General features: G+C 36.6%; 1 protein-coding gene, 1 long non-coding RNA gene and 1 other non-coding gene across 9 annotated transcripts; 2 read left to right on the forward strand and 1 right to left on the reverse strand.

Annotated features, from left to right (window-relative positions):
* The first annotated feature begins 8 nt into the window (after positions 1–8).
* On the forward strand, positions 9–10,774 carry nrm (nurim). Of its 3 annotated transcripts, XM_088010383.1 has the most exons (9): positions 2,639–2,793; positions 2,913–3,014; positions 4,438–4,505; positions 4,582–4,644; positions 4,797–4,868; positions 4,985–5,036; positions 7,710–7,903; positions 8,632–8,808; positions 9,838–10,774. In XM_088010383.1, the coding sequence occupies exons 1-9, from the start codon at positions 2,772–2,774 to the stop codon at positions 10,150–10,152; spliced, it is 1,065 nt and encodes a 354-aa protein (XP_087866509.1). In that variant the 5' UTR covers positions 2,639–2,771; the 3' UTR covers positions 10,153–10,774. The 3 variants fall into 3 exon arrangements, with proteins under 3 accessions (XP_014859675.2, XP_087866509.1, XP_014859680.2); XM_015004189.2 differs by lacking the exons at positions 7,710–7,903; positions 8,632–8,808; positions 9,838–10,774 and adding exons at positions 9–135; positions 5,117–5,277 and having other exon boundaries at positions 829–2,793; positions 4,738–4,868; XM_015004194.2 differs by lacking the exons at positions 2,639–2,793; positions 2,913–3,014; positions 4,438–4,505; ... (1 more) ...; positions 4,797–4,868; positions 4,985–5,036 and adding an exon at positions 6,216–6,404.
* On the forward strand, positions 6,592–6,664 carry trnak-cuu (transfer RNA lysine (anticodon CUU)). Its single transcript has one exon. It is a non-coding gene; the product is annotated as a tRNA-Lys (tRNA).
* Positions 10,775–11,664: 890 nt separating the features above from the next.
* Positions 11,665–14,007, reverse strand: LOC148156480 (uncharacterized). Of its 5 annotated transcripts, none has more exons than XR_015764655.1 (6): positions 13,827–14,007; positions 12,712–12,800; positions 12,505–12,622; positions 12,261–12,328; positions 12,071–12,186; positions 11,665–11,971 (listed from the first exon to the last, which is right to left on the reverse strand). It is a non-coding gene; the product is annotated as an uncharacterized LOC148156480 (long non-coding RNA). The 5 variants fall into 5 exon arrangements; XR_015764653.1 differs by lacking the exon at positions 13,827–14,007 and adding an exon at positions 13,414–13,771 and having other exon boundaries at positions 12,712–12,821; XR_015764654.1 differs by lacking the exon at positions 13,827–14,007 and adding an exon at positions 13,414–13,770.
* Between the last annotated feature and the right edge of the window lie 24 nt (positions 14,008–14,031).

Here is a 14,031-nt window from a genome sequence, read left to right on the forward strand (position 1 = left end):
CTCCAGGTTTCTTGCGCAGGAGCGGAGGGCGTGGCCCCACAGGTGGGTTACCTGTTCCAACTTGACGCCGTATGGATCCTGCCCAACCGTTGAGCAACAAAACACAGGAGACTCACTCCACGCGTGGAATGAGAGGTAAAAGTCATGCACAGTGAGTGTGGCACAATGGGCGCCCTATTTATAAGCAGCCAAGCATGCCAACAGATGGCTGGCATGAGGCCGTGGATCCCCAACACGAGGCGTGGGACGGGCGTGGACGGTCCGGAATAAGTTCAGGGTTATTAAGTTATTTAATTATGTTAGAATATTACAGGAGAAACAACCCAAACAGCGCTGCAGAGAGCTTATAAAGGAGGCAGTATCTGTCGAAACAGGCAAATGAGTAAGGAAAAAAGGTTGCCATGCAAAAATGAATGCGTGCTCAGTCAGGTGGATTTTTTTTTTTTTTTTTTTTTGTTCCCACAGTGCAGTGACAGTAAATATGTGATTTCCTTTGGAGGCCTAACACTCCCAGAGCTGCAGAGGCTTGCTCCTGCCGCCACATGCCTCACAACGCAGACATTCCTGCTCAGGAACATACCTGAGGGCTGGACCACTTTCAGACACCATGTTGGATTTTAATCCACCAAACCCTCATTTCCATCTCTCACTTTGAATTTTCATTCAAATTCAACACAGTTAAAGCCTCTTATTTTAAATGTCAAATTAACATTAAAAATCAAAAAGAGTCAAAGTTTTGCTACATTTTTTTTAATGTTTTCGCAAATGTTTTAAGTTAAAGTGTTTACATTAAACATAAGAATGGGTTGTTTTGTTGTTTCTTTGCAGAACCAGTCTGACGGCATGCATAGTGGGCGTTGTGCTGCTTTTTCTCCTCTTAACAAGAGGCCCTCAGAGAAGAGTCAGCAGCTGTCAAACCTCCCGTCCCATGAAACTGATCCGGAGCGCCACACATGTTGCTGTTGTCAGAATCACCAAATCTACTGCAGCAGCTTGTATTTATTAAAGAAAAAATATTCAGATACGATGAAGATTTGGACAGTCCACATGGAGGCAGTAACGCATTAGTTCAGAGAAAATGTTTTCATGTTCAGTGTTTTACATGTGCAGAGCTGCAGAGAATCACAAAACATTATTTTCTGTTTGTAACTAAGGCTTGATTCATTATCAACCTGAGGTTCAGATCCAGTTACAGAAAAACCAGCTTGGCTCAGTTCAGATTAGTTCAATTCATTTAATTAAAATCAATCAACTCCCCAGATCCAATTGCATGTTTTTAAGTTTAAGTTTGAATTTACTCTGGACTCGTTTATAGATTTATATTCACATTTGTTCTTTATTCAGTTTTTGTTCATTTTATTTGACACTTTCATTACAAATTTTATATCACAAATGCTTATATTTATGTTTAGTATTCAACACTTTGAATAGGTTGTCAACAAATAAGCAATTTCCCTTTATCAGTTTAACCCTAGTTTAATAAGATAAGATAATAATACTTTATTGATCCCTTAAGGGGGGAAATATTATTAATTCAATGTGTTTTAGTATTTAGTTCAGTTACAATTCAGTCAAACTTAATCATTTATTACAAAAGTTATATAACTTTAACAAAACTTAAGAAGCAAGAAGAGAATATAAAAAATATCTAAAAACAACATAAACATCTGCATATTAATAAAGTATCAACAGATGAAATACAAATAAAATCAAACAGAAACAGAATAAGGTTATATATGAGGAGTGTGATTGGAGTCCTTGTTTTTACAAATATTACATAGTATGGACTTTGCTCTGACTGAGTAACACGTGTGGACAGTGGAGAAGAACCACTCTATTTGAACAGAAAGAGCCTTCCATCAGAACCAGAACCAGGTCCGGTATTAGAGCAGACCAGGCAGGAAGCAGACATGGAAAACATGGCCGCTTTGTTCAAAGAGTTATTTTCATGTAGAGTTTAAACAAAGAGCGCACACAGAGCTGGAGACCGCAGTCGGGTTTATCTACAGCAGAAGCTCCTAGTCAGGTGGAGAGGAAATGCAAAGTTATAGAGTTAATAGGAGCAAAAATATCAATTCATGAATGAGTGGAGAGCAGTAGGAGAAAATAACAGAGGGGAAGTGAATAGTGTTTTATGGCTGATAGCAGAGAAACAATTAGGATGAAAAATCCTAACCATACGCTGGATGAAAATATGAACTTCTAACACGGATGGATGGATGGATGGATGGATGGATGGATGGATGGATGGATGGATGGATGGATGGATGGATGGATGGATGGATGGATGGATGGATGGATGGATGGATGGATGGATGGATGGATGGATGGATGGATGGATGGATGGGTTCTCCTGGAGGTTTCTTATTTCCACTGTCGCCCCATGCTTGCTCATAAGCTCAAACACTTCATGCTTCTTTACACAGATAAACTTTTACCATTTGAAACTTTTATAATTTGACGTTATAAACTTAATTTAGTTCTTCGGCCACAAGCTAAATGTGTATAATTTAATTCTAATAAATCCAGATGACATGACTGACTTGATTTTCTTGTATATTTCTGTTGCGTCTGTCTGAGGCGCCTCTCTCTCTCTCTCTCTCTCTCTCTTTGTGCCAGTTGTCCCTGTCTGTTGCCACCCAGAGGGCAGCCACCGTCGGGGCGTCTGCAGCTTGTTGCCCTCCAAGAAGCAACAGCAGTAAACCAGAGATCAGCTCCCCTTACAGCTGTCTGTAAATTTAGACTGTCAGAACCAGACAACTGGAGGAGCCATGGAGCCCAGACGTTGCTTTGGTGAGGATGATGGTTTGCATTTTTACCTGCTTTGTTCTGTTTGGCTCTTCATCTGACATTTGGATCAGATGAAGACCCAAATGTCTTCATCTGACCCATCGTGTGCGATGTGACTTTAGGAAGCTGCACTGGATGTGGGAAAGCCGTGTTTGCTGCAGGAGGAGCCTGCCAGGCGATGGGGCATTTATTCCACAACACATGCTTCACCTGCAGCGTTTGCAGTGAGTCGCCTGGTTTAAGGAACCTCAGCAAGACCAAAAGTGTCAGATTTACAATGTTGGTGTTAAAAATACAGTGTTAATTTAACACTTTAGTGAGATTCAATATTTGTTGAATTGAAAACCTCCTGGTTTTTCGACCAAATATTGATTTCTGAGTTAAAACATTAGTATTGTTTCTAAATGGATATAAACTTGTTTTCTTTGCGTTATTTAAGGTCTGAAAGCATTTTTTTTTACCGTTTCTCATTTTCAGCAAATTAATAAAACATTTTTGCTTTGAATTTCAAAGACATGTTGTCAGTAGTTAATAGAATAAAAGAAAAATATTCATTTTACTCAAACATTTACCTATAAAAAGTAAAATCAGAGAAACTGATCATTTTTTCCAGAGCTGTATATTTTAATCAGGCTTCATTGTATTCTTTAAAAAAATGTTATTTGGGAAAAGTTTGAAAGCCATTTAGAAACCCCAAATATCATCAGATCAAGGCCAGAAAGAAGATAAAGAATATATAAAATACTAGATTATTTATTAAAATATGATATGATCTGACTCCTAATTTTGTACCACAAACAAGCAAAGCTGGTAAGACAATAAAGGAGGAAAGTTTGTCCTGGATCTACATATGAAGACATGAGGAACGACTCGAGATATTTACACAACCTTGTTTACATTTTAAACTGCACTTCCAAATTGTCTGTAAACAAAGTGATGTTATGTGTAAACACTTTCTGGAACTTCACATCTCTGCAGCCCAACCTTGATAAGCCCGTCTGTACTGAAGCGAAACTCAAAAACCAGTCTGATGACATGTAACGCTCATAATAAATTTGGATAAATTAACTATACAACAAGTTCTGATGACATGTGGAAACAAGTTTTACTTTAAATCACCTGGATTTCCCACCAAAGCCTTTAGATTGGTGTTTTATGGTTGCTACACTGCAAAAACACCATTTTTGTTGGTGTAGTGTTTAGTGCAAATTAGTTCCCTTGAAATAAGAAGAAACAAATTCTTACAAGTAACATTTCAGCAAAATATAGGATCTTATTTTAAGCCAATAATTCCTTAATATTGATGAAAAAGTGCTATTTATAAGTGAAATAATCTGCTTTTTCATCAATGTTAAGGAATTACTGACTTAAAACAAGCTCCTATATTTTGCTGAAAAGTTACTTATAAGTTAGTTTTGTTTTATTTTAAGTGAACTAATATATTTACATTAACAAATAGAGAAAAATGACTTGGTAATTTGCATTAAAAGGCACATTTGTTATGTTTATGCTGATTTGACTTGATCTAATGATTCAAAATTTGATAAAATGAGAGTATAAAAATGTAAAACGGTTAAACACGCACACACATTTTCAGTGATATATTCACTTTTCTCATATTGATCTATTATATTTAATTTATTTCAGACAAACAGCTCAAAGGACAGCCGTTCTTCACCGTGTCGGGACACATCTACTGTGAGGATGATTTTTTGGTAAGTGTCGATTTGTTGGTTACTCTTAATAAATGAAATAGTTACAGTTCTCATTGTTTTGTTTGTTTTTTTGCAGTTCTCTGGAGTTCACCCATCTGAAGAAACATGTTACAGTTGCGGAAGTTCAATCACAGATTTGGCAAGCATTTATTTACCTGTTTACCCGCATGAGTTCACTTCTTTGTAAACCTTCACAAAGTTCTGAGTAATAGAACCGGAGCTACACATTCAGGTTCTGCAGGCCCGGGGGAAATCGTACCACCCGAGCTGTTTTCGCTGTGTGGTCTGCAGACGGGAGCTGCAGGGTCAGGCTTTCGCTGTGGACTCAGACTGCAGGGTTTACTGTGTCACCGACTATCACAGGTGACATTACAGCAACAATAGGCCCAGCCCAGTTCTGGTTCTGATTACAACGAGAACAGGGGGAGTCTCCACACAAAGAGATTTTCAGTTTCACTGAGACTTTTTCATGGTTTCAGGGTCCGGTCTCCCCTCTGCGGTGCCTGCGGGATGCCGATACTGCCTACAGAGGTGAAGTCCAACTTCAGTTAACAGCCTGAGTTTCAGACTTTACTCATTTTACTCATGTTTTCCTTTTCCAACTGTTTCAGGGATCTGCAGAGTCAATTCGAGTGGCATCGAGTAACAAGTACTATCATGTAGAGTGTTACAGCGGTGAAGTCAGCCTTATTTAATGGAGATGAGTGTTTTACTACCATATATCTTATACAACATATCATTCAAATAAAATCTTTGCTTTTCTGATTTCTCACTTTCCCAGCCATTTATTTCTGTTACATGCCAGGAAATATAAGAACAAATTCAAATTCATGTTTTTCATGAGTCCACTTTGCAAATTTAAATTAGCCAGAGCCAGCCCAACAGATAAGCAAACTAGGATCCTTGTTTGTTTCAAATGTTAGTAAGTATCACATTTAAAACAATTTTAAATCATGTTTTGTTGAAACTGATACTCCACAATAAAATTAGCAGCCAGAGTAACTAATCTCCATCTGCAGCAACTGTTTGATTGATGGCGTGGAACAGGATGAAAATATTATGTCACCTTACTTGTTATGTAAAATCTGTATATGATCAGATTTGCGGTTACCAAATGCTGATTTATAGATTTGTTCGTAAGATGTAAATAGTTTGATCTATGTTAATGATGTCATGATTTACAGTTTCTGATTCCTCAGTGGTTCATTTCTGCTATGTGAGTTAAATTTTCTTGACTTAAGTAGTGAAGTTTGTTAAACTCCTTTAGCGCTTCTGTTAATTTTGTTTCAGATGAAGAAAAAAAATTTTTTTTATGTTTTTCCACTTAGTCATGTTAAAGAAAACAACTTAGATGCCCCACATTAATTTCATTGATGAACTAACCAAACAAAACGTTTGAAAATATAAAAACATTTTTGTCCTACTTGGAACCCCATATATATACACAACTCAAGTTTTTAATAACTTGTAATAACATTTCTGATTTGCTTTAGCAATAAACTTGCGGAAGAGAATACTAACACTTAATAAATTATATTAAATATTGAATATGCAGTCTTTAGTAATATAATATTTACATTTCAACATTACTGATGAAGTTCACAACGTTTTATTCTCAAACTAAAACAAGTTTGGCTTTAAAATACACCAGGCTTATGCGAACAACAGCGCCATCGTGTGTTAATAATCCATATTAACACCAAGTTTTCTCCCGGAACTGTGAACATGACAGAGCAGGGCTGATTGAAATGGCGTCAGTCACAGCCCGTAGCTGGGCTCTCTGCGCTGTCTCTCTCTTAAATATGCTCTTTGTGTTCATTTCTGGGGCAGACTTCATTCGCTTCGTGTCGTTTCGACCCATCTATCATAACATTACAGGGGAGACGACGCTCTGTCAAGGTAAGCTCTCGTAAAACTTGAGGTGGCTTGCAGCCAGAAAAAGTTATCACTTGAGGAAGTTGTTTACAGTCACGATGAGTGTGTAGTCTTTGTAGTCATGCAACTGTGTGCAATAATTAAATCTACGAACGTCAGAACGTCTGGAGTACATATGACGTATGGCGGAATTTTGTTCGATGAAATCAGCGCCCGGCTAGCTCAGTCGGTAGAGCATGAGACTCTTAATCTCAGGGTCGTGGGTTCGAGCCCCACGTTGGGCGATCAAATTTTTCGTTTTCAAAAAATGTCCTAATTGTGTAGCACAGTATCCTGTAGTTATGTTAATAGTTTCCGACGTCACAGAGTCATTTTTGCACCAAAGATTGTTACTTGAGTTCCCTAAATGACTACAAAATGTACTTTTCAATTTGTTTAATTTATTATGGACAAAAGCTATCCAAACCCAAAATGGCCCCATGTGGAAAAATAATTACTCTGTAAACCGAATAGCAAGTTGTGCCATCCTGTATGGCAAAATCAGTAATTTTTGTGAAGCACTTTGCTCAGCAACACTGTAGTTGTGTAAAGCAAAGAGCTACAGAAATGAATGACTGACTGGTCAGATGAAGATACATTTTCACCAAACCTTTGAAAAATTGCTTTAATTCAGCCATATTAGGTTTTCAAGCATGAATTGCCTGTTTAAACTCTTATCTCCACAAGATATAAGTCCAAATTTAGTCTGAGTAACTCTAAAACATGTTTTACTAGCAAGTAAAGTGTCCCTACACACTGAATGACATTTTGTTATTTTATGTTATTGAATGTTAAAGTCTACCTTTATAATTCTTGTTATTTTCTGTTCCTTGATTATATATTGAAACTGTTTTATTCCCTGCCATCAGGGCCTGATTTACAAGGATGTGGGCCCTTGGCCTGGTGCCAGTTTGGTAAAAACTGGTACTATAAGTAAAAATTATTTTATAATGTAAATTACAGTACATTAATAGCTTCTCCTATTGTATGTTGTTCCCAAAGAAATCCACTATGATTTCATCAAATTTAAACATTTGAATATTGTTTATAATCATTAAAATCTCAAAATATGAATACAACTCATCTACTTTGGATTTTATAAAGGCACTGTGTTTATATAACACTGTTCAAAAATAAAATAATTTTTAGGCCTCCCCCAAGAGTTGGGCTTTGGGCCACTGCCCCTCTAAGCCCCTCCTAAAGTTTGGCCCTGCCTATCAATAATTATATTTAAATAATGAATTCAATAATTGCTCTTTCTTGACTGTTTGTTGATTTGTGTCCACTAAGACTCCGTCCCCTGGTCCGTGGCCTTGAAGGACAGTTCTGTGCTCTGGGCTCTTTTTGTGGATCTGTCCTTGCTGGCTCTCTTCGTTGTCCAACACAGCCTGATGGCCTGGGCCCCGGTCAAACAGGCCCTGCAGTCCCTGCTGGGGGCCCTGAACAGGACAGCGTACTGCTTCTCTACTGCACTCGCCCTCCAGGTACAGCAGCACTCAAAAATCATTTTAATATCCAAAAATGCATTGAATACCATCTTTTATTGCATTTTTTCATTTGGTGAAAATTCATATATATGCCTGCAGTGATGCCAAGATTTAATAAATATTTTTGAAATTATTTACAAGTTGCCATTCAGAATATTTTAGGTACAAGCACATAATTTGTTATTATTTTTAGATTAGTTAAAATATTGATGCTTGATTTCAAGTCCTCTCTTTTAGTTTTTTTGTTTTTTTTTATTGTATTTGTAGTTTTTTATTATATTTTATATTTTTAGTTTTGATTTTTATAGTTTTTTGTCATTTTTATTATATTTGATTTTTAAATATAATTTTGCAGTTTTTGTTTCTTTAAGTAGTCTCTTGCCTTTCTTTGTACATATGTTTTATGTAAACATTTGCCTCTTTTGATGTTTCATTTTTGTTTAAGCTCCTTTTGAGCATTTACAGTCTATGTATTGCTTAATATTTTAAAACTCTTTTTTGGAAGTTTTATTTATAGTTTTTAGCACACTTATAATCTCATATGTTTATTTTGTGTAGCTAATCTAAACAATTTAACTTTAATCAATTTAGTTTGCGTTGTTTTTATTTTTTTCTGTACTGTTTAGGCAAACTCAGTTCAAATCCAGTAATCCTTTGGTGATGTGTACGTTTTATATTTAACATCTTCCTTATGTTTCAGTTTTTATTATTTTTTTCTCTCTTAGATGTTGGTGCGTCACTGGCAGCCAGTGACTGGCGCCCCCTGTCTGTGGTCAGTGCGCCATGCACCCTGGAGTGTCTGGTTCCCTCTGCTCTGCTTTGGGTTGCACTTCCTCTGCTGGGCCATCATCTGCAGCATCCTCGTTATTTTTGATTATCCTGAACTACTGGGTATTAAACAGGTAGGAAAGTTAAGAGAGGGATATATTTGTGTTTTTAAATGTGATTTGAATGATTCGTGTTTTTAGTATGTGACTTTTCAGTGCAAAATATTGTCACAATAACTACAAAATGCATTAATTTAATTTTCAATTCTACCTAAAAATAAAACAAAACACAAGTGTGTGTTAGTATTACTTCTTTTTTTTACTTCAGAAGTAGAGACTTTTGTATATTTTTTTAATTGATTTATAAGTTTTGGTGAGGAAATTATTGATCATATGTTTATGTTTATTGAGATCCCCATTAGTGGTAAAACAAGCTGACCAAACCTTCCGGAGCTCAGTGTGGTTGCTAGGTAACGGGACTCATCTGGGGTTGCTAGGAAACGGTTCAGTGCCCATGGAATGTAACTTTACAGTTTGGAGGTTTTTAAAATGACTCATTTTGCGAACACTAAAAAACATGAACTTATTGCCAAAACAGAACTATGTTCTTTTTTCTTCTTCTTTTTTGTAAGCACTTTGACTGTTTTTATATATATTTTAAACATCCAAAATGAATAAACAAAGCAACAGAAACAAAAACTAAAATTAATTATGAAATTATAAAATTGTCCTTCAATACAAAGGGCTAGTTGATGCCATAGCTTTAGACTTTTATCATCCAGTTTTCGGTAGAAAATTGGATGGTAGAGAATTTTTGGAGAGAAAAGAGAAAAACAATAAATCATGCAAGTGGAAATTCTTTAATTTACCGTCCTCTGCCCACAGTCTGGGTAATTTTAAATCGCTTCTTAAAACTATTTTTATTTTTATTTGTTGGAATTTAATTGAGGCCTGATAGTGTAATTTTTCTGTTGTGATGTTTTATTTTGATTTTATTTACTTATTTTTATTCTCTCTCTATTGTGTTATTGTTTCTGTACAGCACTTTGGTGCAGTTTTGAACCTGTTTTGAAAAGTGATTCCTAAATAAATTTGACATTGACGTTCAGTTAATTGGTTGTTTATTGCGACTGGCCTATAAGTGATAAACTCTTCTCCTCCCAGGTGTATTATGAGTGCCTGGGTCTGGGGGACCCCTGGTCCCAGAAGCCAGCCCCGGCTCAGCGCCTGCTGTCCCACCTCCGCCACCCCGTCTGCCTGGAGCTGGTCGTCATCCTGTGGCTGCTGCCGGCCTTTCCCCTGGACAGGCTCCTGCTGGCCGGCACGCTGTCGGCCTACGTCGGCCTGGCACACTCTCTGGACAAACAGGATTTGGCCTACCTCTGCGGCCATCTTAAAGGCAAGGTGTGGCTGTTAGCGGAGCCGCAGCGAGGCGATGCGGAGCAGAACGGCAGCAGCCTCAAGGAGAAGGAGGGCTAAAGGGATCCAAGGCTGCCTCCATGTTTCACAGCTAGATGTTACACTACTGACATATTTGTGTTTGCCACATTTTATGTTTTTAAAAGGTAAATTATTCTTGAAAAACTGTGTCTTAATGAGATTTCTCGCTCTGTATTACTGCTGGATAAAAGAAGAAGAGAAGGTCTGGGTGCTTTTCTGATACTATGAATTTATTTCTCTGACTGACTTGAACAAAACTTCATGTCTGGATAATACAGGGTGATCATTGCTTTTGTCTACTTTCACAGTACTGTAATAGTTTTATTTAGACCACAGGTGTCAAACTGAAGGCACCCGGGCCAAATCTGGGCCACCGTAGCCATTTAGGTGGCCCTCCGGACTCTAAACATCCACAAAAACAAAACTTCAAGAAATCAAAGTAGGATTTTTTTATATAGTGACAAATTACATCAATGTGAAAAGATGTTAAATATTAATTCATTTTAAGAGCCACTTATCAAATATGCTGAGTGTTTTTTTTATATATTTAGTTTTATTAATGCAGAAGGAAACTCGTAATCTTGATGTTGACACCAGTAATTAGACAACCACAATCATAACTTTCAGTATTTTGTACTCTACATTAAATACATTAACCTTGGATGTTTTTTGTTTCTTTTTTAAGGATTTATTGCACTCTTTTACAGATACTTTTATGTTTTACTGTGTTTCTAAATAAGATATTAGGGTAACAGATTCAAAGCTGTCCCCCAGATCAGTGCTTTTTAAAATCCTGACTCTCAGAGCTGACTGTCCTGCAGGTTTTAGTTCTTTCCCTGCTGCCATCTGATGAAAATAAATGGGACATATGCAAAATTCACATTTTGTACCTCTATCTACTTCGATCTGTGTCTATAATGTGTCCAAAAATAGCTCAAGCAGTTAAAAACAATCAAAACAAAACAAAACAAAAAAAAACAACAACAAAAAAACACCCAGTCAGTAATAAGTAAATGTTTTGGGTCATTTTTTCTAAACAAATAAAAATAAAAAAACATTTTGCTGTTTTGACTCAAAGCCATATAACAAACATTTAAACAATATTGTTCTTGTTAACATGATGTAGAATTTATATCTGTTTCCTTGTACATATTATTTACTCATCACATTTCAATTAAAAGAGAAGAAAAGTTTAATACCCAATTTCAGCACACTGAGGCAGTATTTTTGTTTTTTGTACAAATCTACCTACACAGTAAAAACTGCTGGGTTAAAAATAACCCAATACGTAACCCAGCGCTGGGTCAAATATGGACCGACCCAACGCTGGGTTGTTTTAACCCAACTGGGTTGGGTTGAGGGTTTGACCCAGCACATTGGGTCATGGCAACTAACCAAACGTTGGGTTAAATTGACTTGTTTAAATTGGTTAAACTGACCCAAAATTGGGTTGAAATTCATAACCCAACACAAGGGTTATTATACCACTATAGTTGGGTTAAAAAAAATTATTTTAAATTTCACTATATAAAAACAGGATTAAAAGACATATGAATTTAAAGCTTCTTTTATTTCCACATGATACATATATAGAGCCAGCAATTTCATTTACAAAAGTTACAAAACATAAGTAGTTAAATCACTTCAATTCATTTGGCTACAACTCCAGAAGTATCTGTTACTCCATATTAGAAAACATTTAATGAAAAAAAGTCTGTTTTAAAGCAAACTACAAGTAAACCTTTCAGCCATTAAACAAGGAGCATTTTTAACGACACTTTAGCATTTTGCCTGTCTCCCTGCATGAGGACATACAGGTTGTCACATTTTGTAGATGCACCACCAGGTTTGTCCCAACCTGATGGAGAGAGAAGACAGAAAATAACAGGCCATTAGTGATGAACTTATATAAACAGCAAACAATTTGAGCATGATTCAGAGATGAATGTTGACTTACAGGCTGGATATCAATGAAACCCTCTGAACTTCCAGGTTGATGGATCTGAAACTCTTCTCCCAAATGTGTAAGTAGGGAGGAGCACTGGCAGCAGCTGCAGGGCTACATCATCTTGTCTGCATGGGAAACATAAGCTTGTGTTAAAATGTTAAATGTTAACAGTTTATAAACATATCTTCAGCTTCAATACCTTAAGGGAGAAAATTCATGTTGTTGAGAAGACGGCCGCTCCTTTCTCTTCTTGGCCATACAAAAGATCTTCGTTGAGAACAAGAGAGAGAAGCACAAAAACAGGCCTTTAGTGAATTTAAAGGTAAAGGGATACATTCTCAAAAACTAATTTCTGACTGATTCTAGTTTAACACAAAACCTCACTATTGAATGTGATGCACTTAAACAATCTGAGCATTATTCAGAGATGAAGGTTGACTTACAGGCTGGATATCAATGAAAACATCTGAATTTCCAGGTTGATGGATCTGAAACTTCTCCCAAATTAGTAAGGTGGAGCAGGAAGGAGTACTGGCAGCAGCTGCAGGACTACATCATCTTCTGTATCAAACATAAGTTAGTGTTAAAATGTTGCAGTAACTAGAAAGCATGAAAACATTTTAGAGAACATTTCTTCTGAGCTTCAATACCTTGAGGGAGCAGACTCATGTTCTTGGTCATGCAGAAGGTCTTCGTTGAGAACGAGGAGTTTGGGTTTCGCTTAATTCTCCTGAAGATCCTGGATGTAAAATTACAAAATCTATCAGAAAAGACAAAATCACAAATCAAACTTTAATGACTGAATTAAATCTTATAGCTGTCTCAACTGCAAATAACTTGTAATTAGCCAGCAATTTCAAATGTTCAGAGTAATTTTATGTTCCTAAAAATAAATATAGCACTTAATAAAATAAAATGACATATAATTTAATTTAGAAGTAAAACTTAACACAAACTTAGTGCTGAATAACTTTCAGCACCAACTTTAAATAAATGTATTTGTAATTAATACCGTAGTAACAATAATAATAAAATGAGCAAACATTAACATTAGATATTGTCTTAGTTTTGCTTTTAATTCGTTGCCTAAAACCAGCGGGAGTTTGAAAGCAATGTGCCGGGAGACGGTCGTTCTCTCTCGGCTTAACGAGCCGCTCCGCCCGGTCAACTGACAGAGAGGGCGAGACGAGCCGGCGGCTGGAGGGGAGCGATAAGTGCGAACACGTCCGAGCATGTTTGTAATTAAGCTATATGTTAATAAACCGAGCGCATAATTCAGGTTTACACAACTAATTTATCGCCTAATAACTTTGCAAAAGTTATTTTATTTTCAAAAAGCATAATATACCCACATTATTAAAGCTCTTCTCGCTCTCCTCCGCCATTACTGCTGGTGTTCGAACACGTAGCCTCAGCCCGCTAAGGATGCGCGCGCATATTGCAAAAATCAGGGGACAAACCGTCAACTACCTTTTCTTTTAAAACTAAATCGATTTTTAAAAATTTGACTATGTTAAGTTACGAACAAATATGATTGAGGTTATATTAAAAACTGAATTTAATTTACTTGACAAATTGTGCCCTTCCCCTTCATCTATTTTTTCCCCAACATCCGTATTGTAGCAACACCGAAGCTCTTTGTCAGAGGAACCTACCGTAATAAACATTTTAAATAACCATAAAAATAAATATCAAACATGTTTGAAATAAATTCAATTTATGTATAAAATTCTATAAACGTTGAAACTATCTTCTTTTTACTTACCATGTCTTATTTCAAAGTAGAGGAGAAGTCCGTTATGCAATGTTCACAGTCATGTTGAAAATGGAGGCTTGTGAAGAGGGGCGTGGCTTCTTCCAAGTTTCATCTTTAACCCAACCGTTTGGGTAAATCTACCCACCCAACTCCTGGCCCAACAGAAGTGTGCACGATGTAGACTTCCGATAAATTTCTGACCCAACTCATGAGT

This window comes from Poecilia mexicana, unplaced genomic scaffold, assembly GCF_051168715.1.
Source record: "Poecilia mexicana isolate PSO_F unplaced genomic scaffold, ASM5116871v1 scaffold_11, whole genome shotgun sequence".
NCBI classification, from domain to species: domain Eukaryota; kingdom Metazoa; phylum Chordata; class Actinopteri; order Cyprinodontiformes; family Poeciliidae; genus Poecilia; species Poecilia mexicana.